The sequence below is a fragment of the Vulpes lagopus genome, chromosome 1 (assembly GCF_018345385.1).
Source record: "Vulpes lagopus strain Blue_001 chromosome 1, ASM1834538v1, whole genome shotgun sequence".
NCBI classification, from domain to species: domain Eukaryota; kingdom Metazoa; phylum Chordata; class Mammalia; order Carnivora; family Canidae; genus Vulpes; species Vulpes lagopus.
The window spans coordinates 175,830,980-175,848,023 of NC_054824.1; the positions used below are offsets into that span (position 1 = coordinate 175,830,980).

Consider the following 17,044-nt stretch of genomic DNA (forward strand, 5'->3'; position numbering starts at 1 on the left):
TATTTTCCAGTGTTCCTTTTTTTTCCTATGTACTTATTATTCCTTGACATAGTACCTATCTTACTTTAACATGTTTCTTTGCTTCTCATACTAATCTGTAAACTTTGTTTACATCTTTAGGATTTTTGATTCTTTTGTTTCTTGCTAAATCTCCAGCAACTCAGAACAATGCCTAGCACATATTCAATAAATACTTGACAATAAATCCACCACTGTAGTCCAGTACCTCGTGTAGATGCTAAACGTAGTTGTGTTCAGAAAATATTTATCAAAAAGAATGAATGTGAAAAAGATGGTGCTTTCCTTTAAAAATATACCAAAACAAGATCAAATTTAGCTTATCCTTCTGTTTTGTAGAATGAAGCCAAGTCAAACCATAAACAACTTAGAAAAATGCATGGGATCCTTACCTAGGTCAGCTCTCGCTTCTTTTTTCTTCTGAGAGGCCCAACCCACTATGGAGAGTTTATCTCCTCCTGATTTCTCCTCTAAGCCTCTATTCAAGCGCCAGATTTTCAGTGTATTGTCATCAGAGCAAGTAGCAATCTAATGAGAATCAGGAAGGGAGTTAAGAAGTTTCAATCAAAGATTTACAACCAAGTAAAAGGTAGATCTTAAAGACTCTGTCTGATATACCAGGATGTAGAAAATGATATCTGAAAAATCATGTATTTCCATCCCTTGCTTTCAGGAATCACTCCAAATTTTCAAAGGACTCTCTCGCTTCTTTATAATTCTGATGGTATGTCTTTTGCTACCAGTCGTTTCTTACCTGACCTTAGCCTAAAAAGCCCTAAAAACCAGGTTCATTTTACTCTCAAAAACTTGGGCAAGTCATCATCTTCATCACCTTCCATATAACTATGAAATATAAAATTATGATACTTTTTAAACTCTCTCTTAAATGATAAACCAGTGTATGTCATCAACGTTGAATTTCTACCACTTTCTTCTCAATTCTACGTGTTCTGGCTTAGTGCAGAAGTAATGGGATCATTTCCAAGATCAGGCTTAGTCCATGACTCTAGTAGGCTGTGACAAGTAGAATGAAACCATTTCCTTAAGATTCTTTTTCAGAAAAAAAAAAAAAAAAAAGATTCTTTTTCAGATAGGTAAAAGAGCAATCTGGGAAAACAACAAGTTCACTAGGCTGAAAGAAGTTAAAAATAACCTTTGCCCCTTTAAAAATATCTGACCATTCCCGATCTTGGTCCCAAGCCTTTTATGGCAGAGAAAGTCCAGCTTAAAGAGCTTGTGGCAAATGGCCACTGGTACCAGAGCTGTTCCCCAGCATTTGTTTATATAATTTCTCTATTTCAGTCACTGAAGAGAGAGAAAAAAAGAACACACGTTCTCTTAAGTCTTGGCCCCCAAGAGACTGGCAGCTTTTTCCTTTCCTTACTGGGAGGCCAAAAGAAGACACACATATTTAACTGCTCAACAAGAAATGCCTGGAATCCTCAGTTACTCTATGGTGTACTAACAAGAATTATTATTTCCAGAACACCTGCTGTGCATCTGACAATCTACATTTTTTATATTGTTTAATTCTCACAATGTAAAAAGCCCCAAACTCAAATAACCTCATCCATAAAACAAGAATACAATTATTTGCCCAAGGTCACCACAATTAAGTGGCAGAGCTAGAACTGAAATCCAAATTTTTCCAATTTCAAAGGCTAGATTTTAAACCATATTTTATCTTCCTAACCCTAGGATAGGAATAAAATTATTTTAAAAAATCTTTTAAATGAGTAGTCATTATATTAGTATAGGTAAATAACCTAGCCATTACCTAGGAGTCTTTTCTGTGCATATAAAGGCAATCTAGGATAGTTGAAAAAAAGAGAACATAAATAACTAAATAGGTACAAAACTCCATGCTAAAAGCAGATATTTCACTGGAAATTACATGGAATCTCAGAAAAAAAGTCATTGGGATGTAATTATTGGTAATCAAAGCAATGAGTTAAAAAAAAACAAAAAAAAGGTCAATCATGAGGCTGACCACAGAAATGGTTATACAGATACAGAAATAAAAAGAAATCAGAGCAATACTGGAAAGCTAGCAGGGATGCCATGAGTAGACCAGACCTTAAGAAGTTTCTAGAAGATAAAAAACAGATGGGACCAAAACCTCAAAATGTCATAAATGAAAGGGGATATTTCCACACAAGTGATATTTCTTGTAAACCCAAAATAACCCAAAGACCAGAGGCAGTAGAAGCTGGGAAAGTGAGTGGAAGTTGGGTCACTATTGTATGAAATTTCTACATGTACACAAAGTTTATGTTTCTGCCCTTTCTACATTTCAGGTATTTTGTTTGTCTTGAAGTATTATTGCTAAAAATTTTTTTTAAAGTGAGAAATGTCTAAAACACTTTGGAGCTACTTATACAGTGTAGCATAGATAACCTGACACACTATGACTTCACAGTAAGTAAGTACAGTTTAGGCAGGTGAAAACTAAACTGGACTGTGAAGAACAGTCAAGATGTTACCGTTAACATATCACATTGGTAATATGAAGAGAGTTAAAAAAACTAGTTTTTCCATCTTATTTTTTTTAACCCTAGATTTTCTGATGAAATTTAATTACATTAAAAACTTAATTCTATGTTTAGGAAAGGAATTACTGTAGGAAATCAAGAAATTCATTCTTATTCCTTAGTTAAGTTTCTCTATTGGTAAAGTAGAATATATATGACTAATGGTGAGATAGATAATTGGATGGCCTCTAGATTTTTCCATCTCTATTTAAACATAAAAGTCTGCATAACTCTCAGACTAACCTTGAGAAAATTTACAAATCTGTGATCTACTTTTTAAACCAACTATAGAGATTTATTTACAAACCTTTGTGAAGTCTGATGGACACCAGCACACAGACGTGACCTCTTGAGAGTGACCCTGGAGCACAGTAGGAGGATGCCAGGGTGTGGAGACCTAGCATATCATCAAAAAAGGAAAAAACAAGTCAGCAGAGCAATATTAGGTCTTCCACATAAAGCCTTTGAATCTCTCCATATTTGTGTCTTACAGAGCCTCAAGATTGTTACCAATAATCTCTAAATATGCCTAGTTATAGCTCAGAAAGAGTCCCAATGGGTAATAAAAGCATTTCTGTCACTGATCTGAGATAACAGAATGAAATTAGCAAAAATAAACAAATAATATGAATTTACATACCAGGACAGGTCTTATTTCAATTCAAAACTACTTAGCTATATATATTTTGTCAAAAATTCAAGAATGACATTGTTCTTCACCTCTTCGCTAATAAACTTTCTATAAGGATAGGTAGGGTTCAGCTGGCTAGGTAGTGTGAACTTCAACTGGAGTCCTTTTTTTTTTTTTTTTTTACATACCCTAGGTATTTTCAGATCTTCTCTAATCAGGTACTTCCAGGAACATTACATTAACTAAACCCTGAGGCATCTCAGACATACTACTAGTTCTCCTTCAACAAGAGGACAGTCTTTCACGCAAAAGACTCACTGATTTTTACCAAAGTCCCTAAAGTTATATCCCTTCATTCTGATGCAATATAAATTATATACTTTTACATGGCACTTTGGTATCTTTTTTGGAAAAAAAAATCCTCTAAAATTACATTTTGGCTAAAGAAATTGTGAGTTTTCAGTTAAGTACCACTACATGTTAATGAATCAAGAAGGGTCATATTGTGCAGTACTACACACGTGACAAGATCAGATATCGCCCCTCACTGGATGCTACTAGTGATATCCATTTGACAGTTGACTCATTCATAAGAGTTGTCAATCCCTTTCAGAGGCCATGGGAATTAATCAGCACAATACGGGATATAAACTCACATAACTATTATTAGCACATGTTTGAAAAAGAGGAATTATTCTCTTTTCGTTTTCCTGAGGCTCTGAATCATTGCTCATCTGTATGAAGAAAGTGGAGGCAACTCTGGAAAGAATATTTCTAAGAATGACTAAGAAAATAGATTCCTTCAATTGTAGTGAAGGGAGTCAACACGCTGATTCATAAGGTCATCCAACTCAATTATTACTACTCTCTTGGGTTAAGTGGCACATGTAATGACTCAAAGAGCAAAAGAAGAGAAAGAGTAGAGTCTAATTTGCCTTGCTGGGTTAATTAGAGTTTAACAGAAAAAGCTTTTTCCTGAGTATTATCTAAAAGGATCTCACTTTCTGCCTCCTACAATGGCACAGAGAGCAAGAACTCATTCTCTCACAAGGTAGCATATTTTAGGAAAAGACTTTCAAGATAGTCTCTAACTATTTCAGGAGTCACAGAAATTCTCCTCCCTCCTCCATTTGGGATGGCCCCAACCCATTAAGTTTCTCTTCACCCAAGGCCCAAGTAGGACTGGTAGCAGCAAATTAAAAGGGAGTGAAAATCCTAATGTCCTCTTGACTGATCCTCCTTGGTAGGAATACATTATTCTATTCCATTGGTTTACTCTGCTTGTGGCCTCTAGCTTGTCATTTCACGATACTGCCTCTTCAATTTTCTAGGCATTACAAAATCTAAGGGAATCTAACCATGTACACAAAGAATTAAAATTAATTTCAAGAAAAACCAAACATCTGCCAATAGAATACATGCACATTTTTGCATTTATCTATAGGATCTAGGAGACAAAAACAAAAGACCCCTTGGAAAAACTTTTTGACAAACTGATAATAAGGTAGGAATAATAATGACAGGGATGCCTGGGTGGCTCAGAGGTTGAGTGTCTGCCCTCAGCTGAAGGGTGTGATCCTGGGATCCAGAATCGAGTCCCACATCGAGCTCCTTGCAGGAAGCCTGCTTCTACCTCTGCCTGTGTCTCTGCCTTTCTCTCTCTCTCTGTCTCTCATGAATAAATAAATAAAATCTTAAAAAAAAAAAAAGGAATAATAATGACAATGAAAGTATTTGTTAAGCCAGGCACTTTACATAGCATTAAAGTGGGGGAGGGGTTCCTTAAAAAGTTAAAATACAGAATTTATTACTATATGACTTAGGTAAAATTTTTTTTAAAAGATTTATTCATCCATTTCAGAGAGAGACTGAGACAGTACACATGCATGTGAGTGGGGGAAGGGGCAGAGGCAGAGACAGAATGAATTTCATGCAGACTCCCTGTCCAATGAGGAGCCCATTGTAGAGCTCAATTCCATGACCTAGAGATTATGACCTGAACCAAAAACAAGGGTTGGACACTCCATTGACTGAGCCACCTAGGCACCCCAGGATGTAGCAATTCTATTAAGTATACATACAATAGAATTGAAAATATATGTTCAAACAAAAACTTGTACATGAATGTTCATAGTAGCCAAAAAGTGGAATAATTTACATGTCCACCAACTAATAAATGGATAAATAAAATGTGGTCTATCCATACAATGGATATCCAGCCATAAAAATGAAGTACTGACACGTGCAATGACACAACAAATCTGGAAAACATTATGTTCAGTGAAATAAAAGATGTTCAGACATAAAAGATCACATATTGTATGATTCCATTTATAGATATGTCCAGAATAGGCAAATCTATAGACAGAACATAGGTTAGTGGTTGCCAGGGGCTGAGGGCAGGGGAGAAGGAAGAATGACTCTTTAAGGATACAGTGTTTCTTTTCTGGAATAATGAAAATGTCTAGGAATGAGAGATAGTGGTGGTGGTTGCACAATATTGTGATTGTACTCAATATCACTGAACTGTGACTAAAATGATGAATTTTATACTATGTGAATTCTATCTCAATAAAAAAAAGTGGAGAGATGGGCATATTGTGGACTGAAATGAGAACTCCTGTCTGGCAAGTTTGTTTGAATGGTAGTTACAAGGGCTTTTACAGTTTAGGACTATCCTAGTATGGTATAGTATATTTATTGACTAATTCAAAGAGGAATTTTCCTCTAGCGAAACTCAGTGTGCTTTAAAATCCTTCATTCTTATTCAAGTAAGTTTTTATTTATTGTCACTTCATTATAATAAAACATTCCTATAATTGCAGGATTTCATTTTTTATAAACCTCCCTCTACTTTTAAGTAGTTAGAGGAAACTATTAAGTCCAAGAGACATTTATACCTATGCATTCTGGAGATGGTCAAAACACAGAAAACTGTCCCCTCTTATAAATTCTGGTCGTTATACAGAGTTTAATTCAAGACATGAAGAATCCCCAAGTTAAAACTCCTAGAACTATGAAGGTTATCGCTAGAAATAACTGGCTCTAAGTTACGCATCTAATAAAACACCTTGTATCCTTAAACATGCAAAAAAGATCAGCACCTTTCCTCAAAAAATCTCCTTACTCTGCCCTGTCAGAAACCAAATCTCATCTTTATTTCTGCCGTGAGATCATTTACACTTCCTAAAGTGTCAGGCTCAATGTTTCGCCAGTCAGCGGTAGAATGACTGTGCCAAATGAGTTTATTTATAACCACTTCAATACTATTTAGTGGCTACAACAGAAATGAACAAGGGAAGGGAGGGAGGTGGTGAGATGGGACAAAGGGTAAGAAATTAGAAAGAAAAAACTATATTAACTGTTTGTATTTTTAGGTGTTGGGCCTTAGTATCAGTCTATATTACATCTCCCCTTTGCTGAGCACTGGTAAAAATTAAAAGACCATTCTCTGAGGTCGTAAGATCTGAAATTCCTTTCTATCACTCTGTTTTCTTGGGCCTGTGGGCTTTTTAACATAGGAAAGAAAAATCGGCACTTGAGAGAATTCTGACCTTTTGGAAACATAGCAGAGCTACAAGATAACCTAACAGTGTGATACTCAGCTTGCATGGAATGATTTTTAAACTACACCCCCACCCCTTTTTTTAAATCATGGAAAAGAGAAATTGAGCCACCTCACTAGGCAAATTCAATTTTAGGAGCAGTAAGCTTGCCAGGATCTCAAATATCAGAGCCTGCACACTGAGTTATGTGTGGACAGGCAGGAGAACATCATGTCTGAACCACATCATTCAGCACTGACATGTGACCCAGCCTAGGAATTTGGGTCACTCATGTATGTGATAGCCACTGACTGGATGTCTGAAAATGGGTTAGTAACAACCACCAAGTCTCTTTACTGAACATCTTTAGAGAGAGAAACCAATGTTTAACCCTCATTCCCTGAAACAAAACAAAAGAAAAGGCTTTGTACTAGAGATAGCAAGAGAGGAATTTCAAGAACTGACAATAAAACTGTCTATATACACATGCAAACACATATAAGTATAATATACAATTATATGCATAATTATGTGTATATAATTTAAAAACTGATTTTAAATGATTTTTAAAAACGATCAGTGCAAAAGTATTTCTTCCACAATCTTTTATTATGTTTTTAATGTATGTAATTTTTTTAAAAAAAGAATTTAAAAACTTAAAAAGATACAAACTTTGGTAGTAACAAAATCCTCCTGCTAAGTTGGGAGCTGCAGTAAAAAAAAGGAATGAAGATAAGACAGTGAGAGAAGGAGAAAAGGAAAACAACAAGTAAAATAAGAAGTATTAAGACCAAACTTGAAACTCAAAATTTAAAATATAAGAAGAAAGCATTAGTGTTAGTAACACATATTGTTAAAGTTTAAAACTCAAGTCATAAAATTTCATAGACAAGAAATTAGGTACAAACTCTTATGGATGTGAGTCTCAGGTATATATTTTATAAGCAAATTTTCAGTTAAAACAAATGAATCTTGGATAAAACAACATCTCCACCATGTGACCACCTAGGATATAAATCACTAAAAACTCTTAAAGCAGAGTTGCATTTTTGCACTTCTAGGTATACAGAAAAATCATTTTTAGTATGTCCATTGGACCAGATGAAATTAAGCTGAAGAACTATGCTTCATACTTGACAGGTTCTATTCCATCCTAAGCCAGTATTAAAGATGTGACTTCTCAGAGCTTGGCAGGACTAAGAATGATATAATTTCCTCCTGAGAAGGGAAATGATAACATTGAACCTATGAATCTATCAAATTTTAGACATCATGACTCTAAAATCCAAAATGTGAGGTGCCTCAGTGGCTTGGTTAGGCGTCCAACTCTTGACTTTGGTTCAAGTCATGATCTCAGGGTCATGGGATTGGACCCTGCATTGGGCTCTGAGATCAGCATGGTCTGCTTGCCCCTCTCCCTCTGTTCCTCCCCACTGCTCACTCTCTCTAAAATAAATTAATTAAAAAAAAAAAAATCCAAAATGTGTGAACTCTGATCATTCAATCCACCAAAGTCAAGGACATTTATGATATTACATGGCAATCTAGAAGATAATTAATTTTTAGCCTTGGAAAACCATGCCATAATGTTCTTCTGTCTCTGAACTCCCAGATGTTTCTATAATTAATCATAGAAAGAGCTATTTTTCAGTGGTCAGCAAGTGCTGCTTGTTGTGTAATATTTCAGTTTTCTCTACTGAACCTCAAATGGACAAATTTAAGCTTCTTAGCTTATAGTAGTCACTTTAGGAATCACGTTTATTTAAAAAGAAAGAAAATAGACTTGTGAACAGGAATGGGAACTTGCAAAATAAAATTTAAATAATGCTATTAAGTATATATAAAACTGATCAAGTGGCTACATCTATCCTAGTCACCTTAAGATTGGCCACTTGTAGAAAATAAAGAATATAATTACCATACAAATATTTTTTAGTGTTTTGTGCAAGGCTCTGTGGTTGATTTGGGCATAGGATCCTGGGAATTAAAATACTGTATTTTGAAAGAAGAGTTTGAAAACACAGAACAGAAAGGCAATCCAACATGTTTTTCCAGAAAGCAGAATAAAGTAGTTAAGGTTATCTCCAGTATTCTAAATTCTCAATTTCCTGATAATCTGTGAAACTGCTGGAGTACATGGATTATCAATTTCTGAAAAGCTCTGGCCATGAAAAGTGTGATATATTCTGACAATCAGAGTGAGATCTGGCTATGTTAAGAAGCAAGAATTAACTTTTACTGAACATCTACTGCAGGAAAAGTTAATAGTAGTTTACATTAAACTTACTCATCTAAGAAGAAATATTTGTAAGAATACTTTTGCCTCCTATTTGTGAAGGAAGTCTGGCAACTTACCTTCCAGATGTAGGCAGCCTCATCACTTGAGCCACTGACTAAAAACTGGTCATCTGGACTAAGACTTGATTTAACATAAAAAGTAGAGTTTTGATGTCCATTGAAGATAGCCACTGCCAGAGGAAAAAAAATCCAATTACTTGGTTCTTGTTATTACTCATGTTCAAATAAATGTAGACAGTACACATGTTCTAACAAGTTTTATTAGTGTAGTAACTATTGAATATTGGAACATTATCAAGTTATATTCACTAAATTAAAGGGAACTGGCAGAAAAGTAAAGAAGTCTCAGAAAGAGGTTTTATATTAGACCCAATCTCATGATCTAAGGCCAAATACTTGATATGGAGCTAGCTATAGAAGAGAAAGTAATGGAGAACATTCTTAAGGAGAAGAATGCAACTAGTGTCCACTCTTTTAGTAAAATGCCTTTATCTGAACGCTCTTCCTCACTCTAGGGCAGGGTTTTCTCCTTTGTATAATACATTGGTCCCTCTTCCTTATAAACTTCAAATCTTGAAGGCGAATTTCATTTTATTCTTTCCCCACCAGACCTCACAGTGCTTTGAACACAGTAGATCTTCAAACACTTATTGCATGAATAGGTAATAATCAGTGGAAAGAGTTAAGATTTATGGATAGCTAATTTGGAATGTGGGAATCTTTTTATTTATTGGGGTGGGAATCTTTTTAATCTAACACTTTGAATAGGCTGAGAAGTAGCTAGTGGGGTAAATTCTATGTTTGTATGCAAGATACTTCAACTAGGTTAGGCTTAGTCTTCAGGCTTAGGCTTCTTACTATCTGTGATAAAAGGGCAAGTAACTCAATCTAGCACAATGTGCTTGATGGGTTCTTCTAACCTAAGATGACCAAAATTTGAGGCCTCTGGTATCAGAACACAATAGAAAATACAAAAAAAAACTCTCAGTTATTGGAAAATTTAAGGATATATTTAAGCAGGAAACAATATTCACTCCAATCTTCTAACAGAAAGAAAGGAAGGAGCTTAATGGCTTTCCTTCAGTGTTAACAGAAAAATTCCTTTTGCCAGAACAAAACTGGAAAAAGACTTTGTATTTTTAGCTTTTTAAGAAAAAACCTACATATCAAATATAGGTTTTTAAAGCACCTACACTTCGACAGTGGATGTTAAACAGAATATGAATCAATTCAGATACACATTTTCTTTTTATCTACTATGATAGATAAATCCCCACAAAATAAACAGACTCCTTTACTCCTGAATACAACTGTCTAAAGGTATAGTTGTTTATCTTTCTTAACCCTAACTATGAATGGAAAACTACAGACCAAATCTTCCACTAGACCTGTGAGTATTTATTGCCCTCTGCTGGTCTAATCACATATACTGCCAATGCTTCAAACCATTAAAAAAATCCTAAAACCTGTACTGGCTTTGATTAGCTCAGCTTAATCTTTCTTTGATAATTTGGGCTTGGGCCGCCCAGGTGGCTCAGCAGTTTAGTGCCACCTTCAGCCCAGGACGTGATTCTGGAGACCTGGGATGGAGTCCCATGTCAGGCTCCTTGCATGAAGCCTGCTTCTCCCTCTGCCTGTGTCTCTGCCTCTCTCTTTCTCTCTCTCTCTCTCTCAATCTCTCTGTGTCTCTCATGAATAAATAAATTTTTAAAAAATCTTTTAAAAAAATAATAATTTGGGATCTGAAAATGCTTCAGTGAAGTGCTTCAGAGTCACCCGTGTGAACATCACTTAGTATAATAAAACACTGTGAATTAAAAGTATGGGAGATGAAGTATTAAGCTCAGGAGGTAAGCAATTATCTCCTGTCCTACACGTCTGTCACTCAATCTCCAAGGAACATAGCTACTTACCTATCTAATTATCTATCAGAGCCAATAAAATAATTTTAGGAGAATAATTTTAGGAGAAAAAAGTTAATAAATTACTAGTAAGTTGCCTTGAGCATATTTGACTAAACTCAAGGACTCCTTTAGGGTCACACTACAAAAAATGACATAGAAAGAGCTCTTGTACATTCGATAATACAATTAGGATTATGCTTTTATCTTTTGGAGAAAGATTTTGAAAAGTCTATTTTATAGGACTATCTAAGTTAGACGCTGTCCAAGTTCTGATTCCATTCAGGAAAACAGCGAAAGTTATAAACTGCTTCCCTTTTCCAAATACTCTTGCTCTTTTATTTTTTTAAATTTACTTTTTTTATTTTTTATTTTTTAAAGATTTTATCTATTCATGAGAGGCAGAGAGAAAGAGAGAAAGAGAGAAAGAGAGAGAGAGAGAGAGAGAGAGAGGTAGAGACACAGGAAGAGGGAGAAGCAGGTTCCATGCTGGGAACCTGATGTGGGACTCGATCCCGGGTCTCCAAGATCACGCCCTGGGCTGAAGGCGGCACTAAATCGCTGAGCCACCCGGGCTGCCCTATTCTTGCTCTTTTAAAGACAACACCAGATCTAATCCAGGGCATTGGAAATACCAACTACAAAGCTGTCACAGAACTCAAACTCCTAATATTTATTGGTTGGGGCAGTCTTTGGAACCTTCTGTAAGGGGATCCCTGGGTGGTTTGGTGGTTTGGCGCCTGCCTTTGGCCCAGGGTGTGATCCTGGATTCCTGGGATCGAGTCCCACGTCAGGCTCCCTGCATGGAGCCTGCTTCTCCCTCTGCCTGTGTCTCTGCCCCTCTCTCTGTGTGTCTCTCATGAATAAATAAATAAAATCTTAAAAAAAAAAAAAAAAAAAGCCTAGCTAAGTTCTGTACTATTTTAAGATTTCTTATTTAACAGTAAATCCTACTTCAGTGGGAGCTAGGTAGCTTTAGGGATTGGTTATAGAACAGTTATACCTGAGTAAGAACCAGGTACTAATATGTAGCTTACCTCAACAGTTGATAAGGTTCTCAAAATTATGTAACCAAAATAGCCTTCTTAGAGTATGTCTGAAAAACTTTCATTTCTTTTTTTTTTAAGTGCCATGTATCAACTTTAAACACCAGATTTCAATTTTAATTTTCTTGAAGGGAAAAAAAAAAGGTGAGGTTGGGGAAAACTAAAGATAAAATAGACACTGCCCGACATTAAGAAGGCTGATAAAAGGTAGATAAAAAACTATTTTTGGGTTTAAAATATTCAGCTCCGGGCAGCCCTGGTGGTGCAGCGGTTTAGTGCTGCCTTCCGCCCAAGGTGTGATCCTGGAGACCCTGGATCGAGTCCCATGTTGGGTTCCCTGCAAGGAGCCTGCTTCTCCCTCTGCCTGTGTCTCTGCCTCTCTCTGTGTGTGTCTCTATGAATAAATAAATAAAATCTTTAAAAAAAAATAAAAAAATAAAAAAAAAATAAAATATTCAGCTCCTTAATTGTAACAAACAACCTCCAAACAAGATAAAAGCTGAGAACAGCCTTTTGTATCCTACAAAAATTGAGATAATTCTAAATATAGTCAAACGGACATAATTTCAGAAAAGACTCACTGTTAAAATTAAGCCACCATATTCAGCAAGATTTTGTTTGCTTGTGAAATTATCACAAAGAAAATACATCTATGAAAACATCATTGAAACTAATCAAAGACCCCAAAGTCCTCCTATATTTTAATAAATCTGGTTTAGAAAAAAGATCAACATTAAGTTATCATTAACAAAAACCTCTGTATTAGTTTCTGGGTAAGAGATTTATTTTTATTTTTCCAGGTAGAGATTTAAATTTTAAATGGCTAAGATCTTACCTGGAGAAGTCTTTAATCCAGTCATATTGAACATGTAGATATTGTCATCTGTGCAGTTAGCAAATAAAGTAGAGCCAGTGGAATCCAAAATCAGACTTGAATATCCTAGAAAAAGAAAACTCTAGTTAGCATGTCCTGATGACAGCAAGTAGAACTGAGGTAACAACGTTGAGGTAAAAAGATCATTCCACAAGATTATCAGAATTCTTCTTCCCCCAAATATATACAAACCAAAAATATCCTTCTGAGTTTTCATCTTTTGAATTTCAAAAAGAGACAGCCATATGTTAATCTCAAGTCTATGCTGCTGAAAACTACCTTGGTATTTATTTTTAAAATTGTAACAAAAACTCACATCTCCAAAAAAGTCCTACAGGGTATAAAAGGCTTACCTAGTTTTCGAGTACTGCTACCTGGGTACAGGAAAGACTTGGATGCTATGGGTTCCTGTCGATAAGCAGTATAATTCTTACGTAAATCCCATATCTTGATTACCCTAAAAACCAAGGTAAAGAAAATTATTTTGTAACCCCTCTAAATCCAACCAGTTTCAACTACATTGAATGAGATGACTTTTAATCTAACTCTTCTGGCACATCAACCAGGTAAAATGAGGATATCTCATTGGGAAACAGATTAAACTATCTCATACTGTTGTTTCCAACGGCAGGCTAACAACTCAGGCAGAACGGAAACAGATGTGGTCTGACCCAGCGATGGGTTACCTTGAGTTTACTTCAAGGGAGCGGAAAAGGAAGATGAAGGTTGGGTTTTGATGATCATTGTTTCATTGTTTCAGGAAAAAAAAAAAAAAAAAACAAAGCAAAACAAATACTTCCTAAACCTTTAACACTCTGCATGTAACCTCTAACATTGTAAGTAACAAGCTGTTCCTATGGTTTTATCTCTACATAGAACTCCTTAAGTAATCCAGTCTAAATAACTTTTCCTGTGAAATAAAGAAATAAAGTATTTTTTTTAGTTCATCTATTGGTATAATTGTCTTAATCCTCAACTTGTAGTGTTTTTTTTGTTTTGTTTTGTTTTGTTTTTTTTAATTTAAAGATTTATTTTTAGAGAAAGAGCAAGTGAATAAGAGCAGGATCAGGGGTATAGAGGGAAAGAGAGAATTCCCATCGGACTCCCTGCTGAGCATGGAGCCCTAACTCAGGGTCCATCTCACAACCCTGAGGTCATGACCTGAGCCAAAGCCAAGAGTCAGTCACCTAACTGAATGAGCCACCCAGGGACCCCTTCACCATCTAATTTATAGGCTACATGAAAACACAAGCTTGGTATAAAAGTGCAGTATCCTTGAAAACAAACAGAACAAGCTTTCATAGCCATTCATAAGCATAATTAATAACCAGCAGATAATCCTCCATTTGTGTCTGAAAATTTGGTCCACAGAGGAGTTTTGGTGTCCAGAAGACACAATGGAAATCCTAGTTCATTAAGCCATCATCTTTTAAAATTAGTTTCAAAGGGAGGGATGTCTTGAGAGATATGACAAACAAGTAAGAGGGCGAAGAAGGGGGCTTAAAAACACTCAAAGAATTTTTATGGTAACAAAACAAACAATCAGGAAGTATCACAAACTTATTTGGAAGCCAAACATTCAGACCAATTACAGATAGCAGGTATATAAAAGTCATTAGGACTTATCATTATAGTTAGATTATACTCCAATATGCCCATGATAGAGAATCAGATTCCTTCTTTTAGGGGTGTTACTAAACCTGAGAAGATAAAAAATCCAAAAAATAGAAATTTTATTCCTTAAAATGAGACTCACTGCCTAAAGTACACTGCATGGACAAGACAGCTATCCATCTAGCTTCTCTATAGCAGCAGCAGCAGCCAACACTGCTCCTATGTGCTATATAATGTGTGAAGTGTGACACATGGATTACCTCATTTAATTATTTGAGCAAGAGTCCTAACTAGATATTTTTCAGTGTGATCTGTAGTTCCTTATCTCAGCTGGGTATTCACTATGTTGAAAGTTAAAATAGCATACACATTCGATTAAAATGGGACTAGGTGACTTCCCTATCACAGTTTATGAAAGAGATCTCATCAAAAGAACCAAGAAATAAAGGCTCTTACCCATCCACAGCTCCTGCTGAGATTAATGTATTCTCATCTTGAAAGAGGACCACTGTAACACTCTGCTGGAAATCCTAACAGGACAAGGCAGAAAAAGACAGAAGAAAGTCCTATTTTAGGTATCATAATCTTCACCATCAAGACACCAATATGCTAAAATGATGGCTTTCCCCAACTCAAATTCTGAGTTAGACTAAATCTTCCCTCTCCAATAATCCTGAATCAGATATTTATACTGACCAAGAAATAATTTTAGCATGAAAATGACCTAAACACCATTAACTAGAGTAGTGTTGACTTTTGACTTGTACTCAAGAAAAAAACAGGTAAATAAAAGATTTGTCTAAATCTACGGGTTCTACTTAAAAATCAGTCCTACTAATAAGCTATGTATCTGCAGGAAACTCATTGAACTTTCTTGTGCCTATTTTATCTATAAAATGTCACCATCTACTTAAACTGTCATATAGGAGGATCTAAAGAATTATGTATGAAAGGTGATTACAGCTCTCTTCCTCGGCACCGCCTGCGGAGGTGACAGCCATCGATTGCTGGGCATCATGGCTGCCCTCAGACCTCTAGTGAAGCCCAATATCGTTAAAAAGAGGACCAAGAAGTTCATCCGGCACCAGTCAGACTAATATGTCGATATGTCAAAATTAAGCGTAACTGGTGGAAACCCAGAGGCATTGACAATGGGGTACGCAGAAGATTCAAGGGCCAGATCTTGATGCCCAACATTGGTTATGGGAGCAATAAGAAAACAAAGCACATGCTGCCCAGTGGCTTCAGGAAGTTCCTAATCCACAATGTCAAGGAGCTGGAAGTGCTGCTGATGTGCAGCAAATCTTATTATGCAGAGATTGCTCACAATGTATCCTCCAAGAACTGCAAAGCCATTGTGGAAAGAGCAGCCCAGCTGGCCGTCAGAGACACCAATCCCAATGCCAGGCTGTGTAGCAAAGAAAATGAACAGACAGCTTATGTGCGTGTCATATTTGTGTTAATAAAACCATAAAACTACCAAGGAAAAAAAAAAGGTGATTACATGCTCTGAAAAATTTAAAGGAGTTCAATGGAATTTCACCCCTAATTGCTGTTAACAAGTTTTCTTGGCTCAGAATTAGATTGTCTGAAATGATATTCATTTTAATTCCATCTGGTTTCTAAAAACCACATTAACTCTGTCAATTTCTTTCTTTCTTTCTTTTTTTTTTTTTTTAACCCTGTCAATTTCTACTCATGCCTGTGTCCTATTCTTGGTATGCAATTTTAAGTCCTAATGTTTTAGTAAACACACTTCTCCAACATATTAATTTGGGTCCTACAAACTAGGAATATTAGAAAAATAAACACACTAAAATAAGAGTCCTGGTGACTTTTTTTTTTAAAGAAAAAAGATGTATTACAGGCAATGTTTAAACTTTGACTACAAGATGCTAGAGATACTATATTCTACCTAAATGTTTCAATATAAACATTTGTCTGAGAATTTGTGTCTGAAAAAGGGGATCAATATACTTAAAACATTTTGCCAAATGTTTTAAAAAGTATTAAAAACATATAGTTCTTATGGTTTGTGTCTGAAAAATGGGGATCACCTCCCCCTATAGAAAACTATAACATGATACTTAATATGCTTCTTCAAACTATCCCCCCTTTACTAATGATTTACATTATACTGTAGATAGCATGTGCATGGAGCTCTCTAGAGATGAGGCTCAGGAAGATGAATTTTTAATATGCTTCTAGGTGATGGTGTTGCACACTAGAGTTTGAGAACTACTATCGTAGGTACTGAGTAGTAAGTAATAAACCACAGATACCAAGAGGAAATGATGATTCTCATTTATTTAATCTAAAGCTCCTACTTTATGCCCAAGAAGTTCCTTAAAATAAGATTCTATCCTACGTAAGGATATCCTGTGTAAGATCTGTACACATTACACAGCTATAAAACTTTACCACAGATGGAGCAAGTCCTTTTGAATTCTGTTTCTTCTTAGGTTTTGATGGGGTTTGCTTGTCTAAGGTATTGTGAGCTCCACTGATTTGATTCACTTGCCTATAAAATCCATCTGAAAGATATTCCAAGCAAACTGATTTAGGTTTCACAACTTTATTCTCATG

The 17,044-nt window shown here is 35.7% G+C and overlaps 1 protein-coding gene and 1 pseudogene across 4 annotated transcripts in view; one reads left to right on the top strand and one right to left on the bottom strand.

The window, feature by feature from the left end:
- DTL (denticleless E3 ubiquitin protein ligase homolog) overlaps positions 1–17,044 on the bottom strand; it is a 43,037-nt gene that overhangs the window by 13,547 nt on the left and 12,446 nt on the right. For 3 of the 4 annotated variants that reach the window (XM_041768989.1, XM_041769076.1, XM_041769170.1), the window contains exons 7-13: positions 16,880–17,013; positions 14,915–14,988; positions 13,198–13,301; positions 12,806–12,910; positions 9,081–9,193; positions 2,857–2,946; positions 411–546 (exon numbers count right to left, since the gene is read on the bottom strand). In XM_041768989.1, the coding sequence (XP_041624923.1) occupies positions 411–546; positions 2,857–2,946; positions 9,081–9,193; positions 12,806–12,910; positions 13,198–13,301; positions 14,915–14,988; positions 16,880–17,013 (756 nt within the window). The remainder of the gene's footprint in view (positions 1–410; positions 547–2,856; positions 2,947–9,080; positions 9,194–12,805; positions 12,911–13,197; positions 13,302–14,914; positions 14,989–16,879; positions 17,014–17,044) is intronic. The other variant, XM_041769259.1, reaches the window with a different exon arrangement.
- LOC121473036 lies at positions 15,475–15,932 on the top strand (annotated as a pseudogene).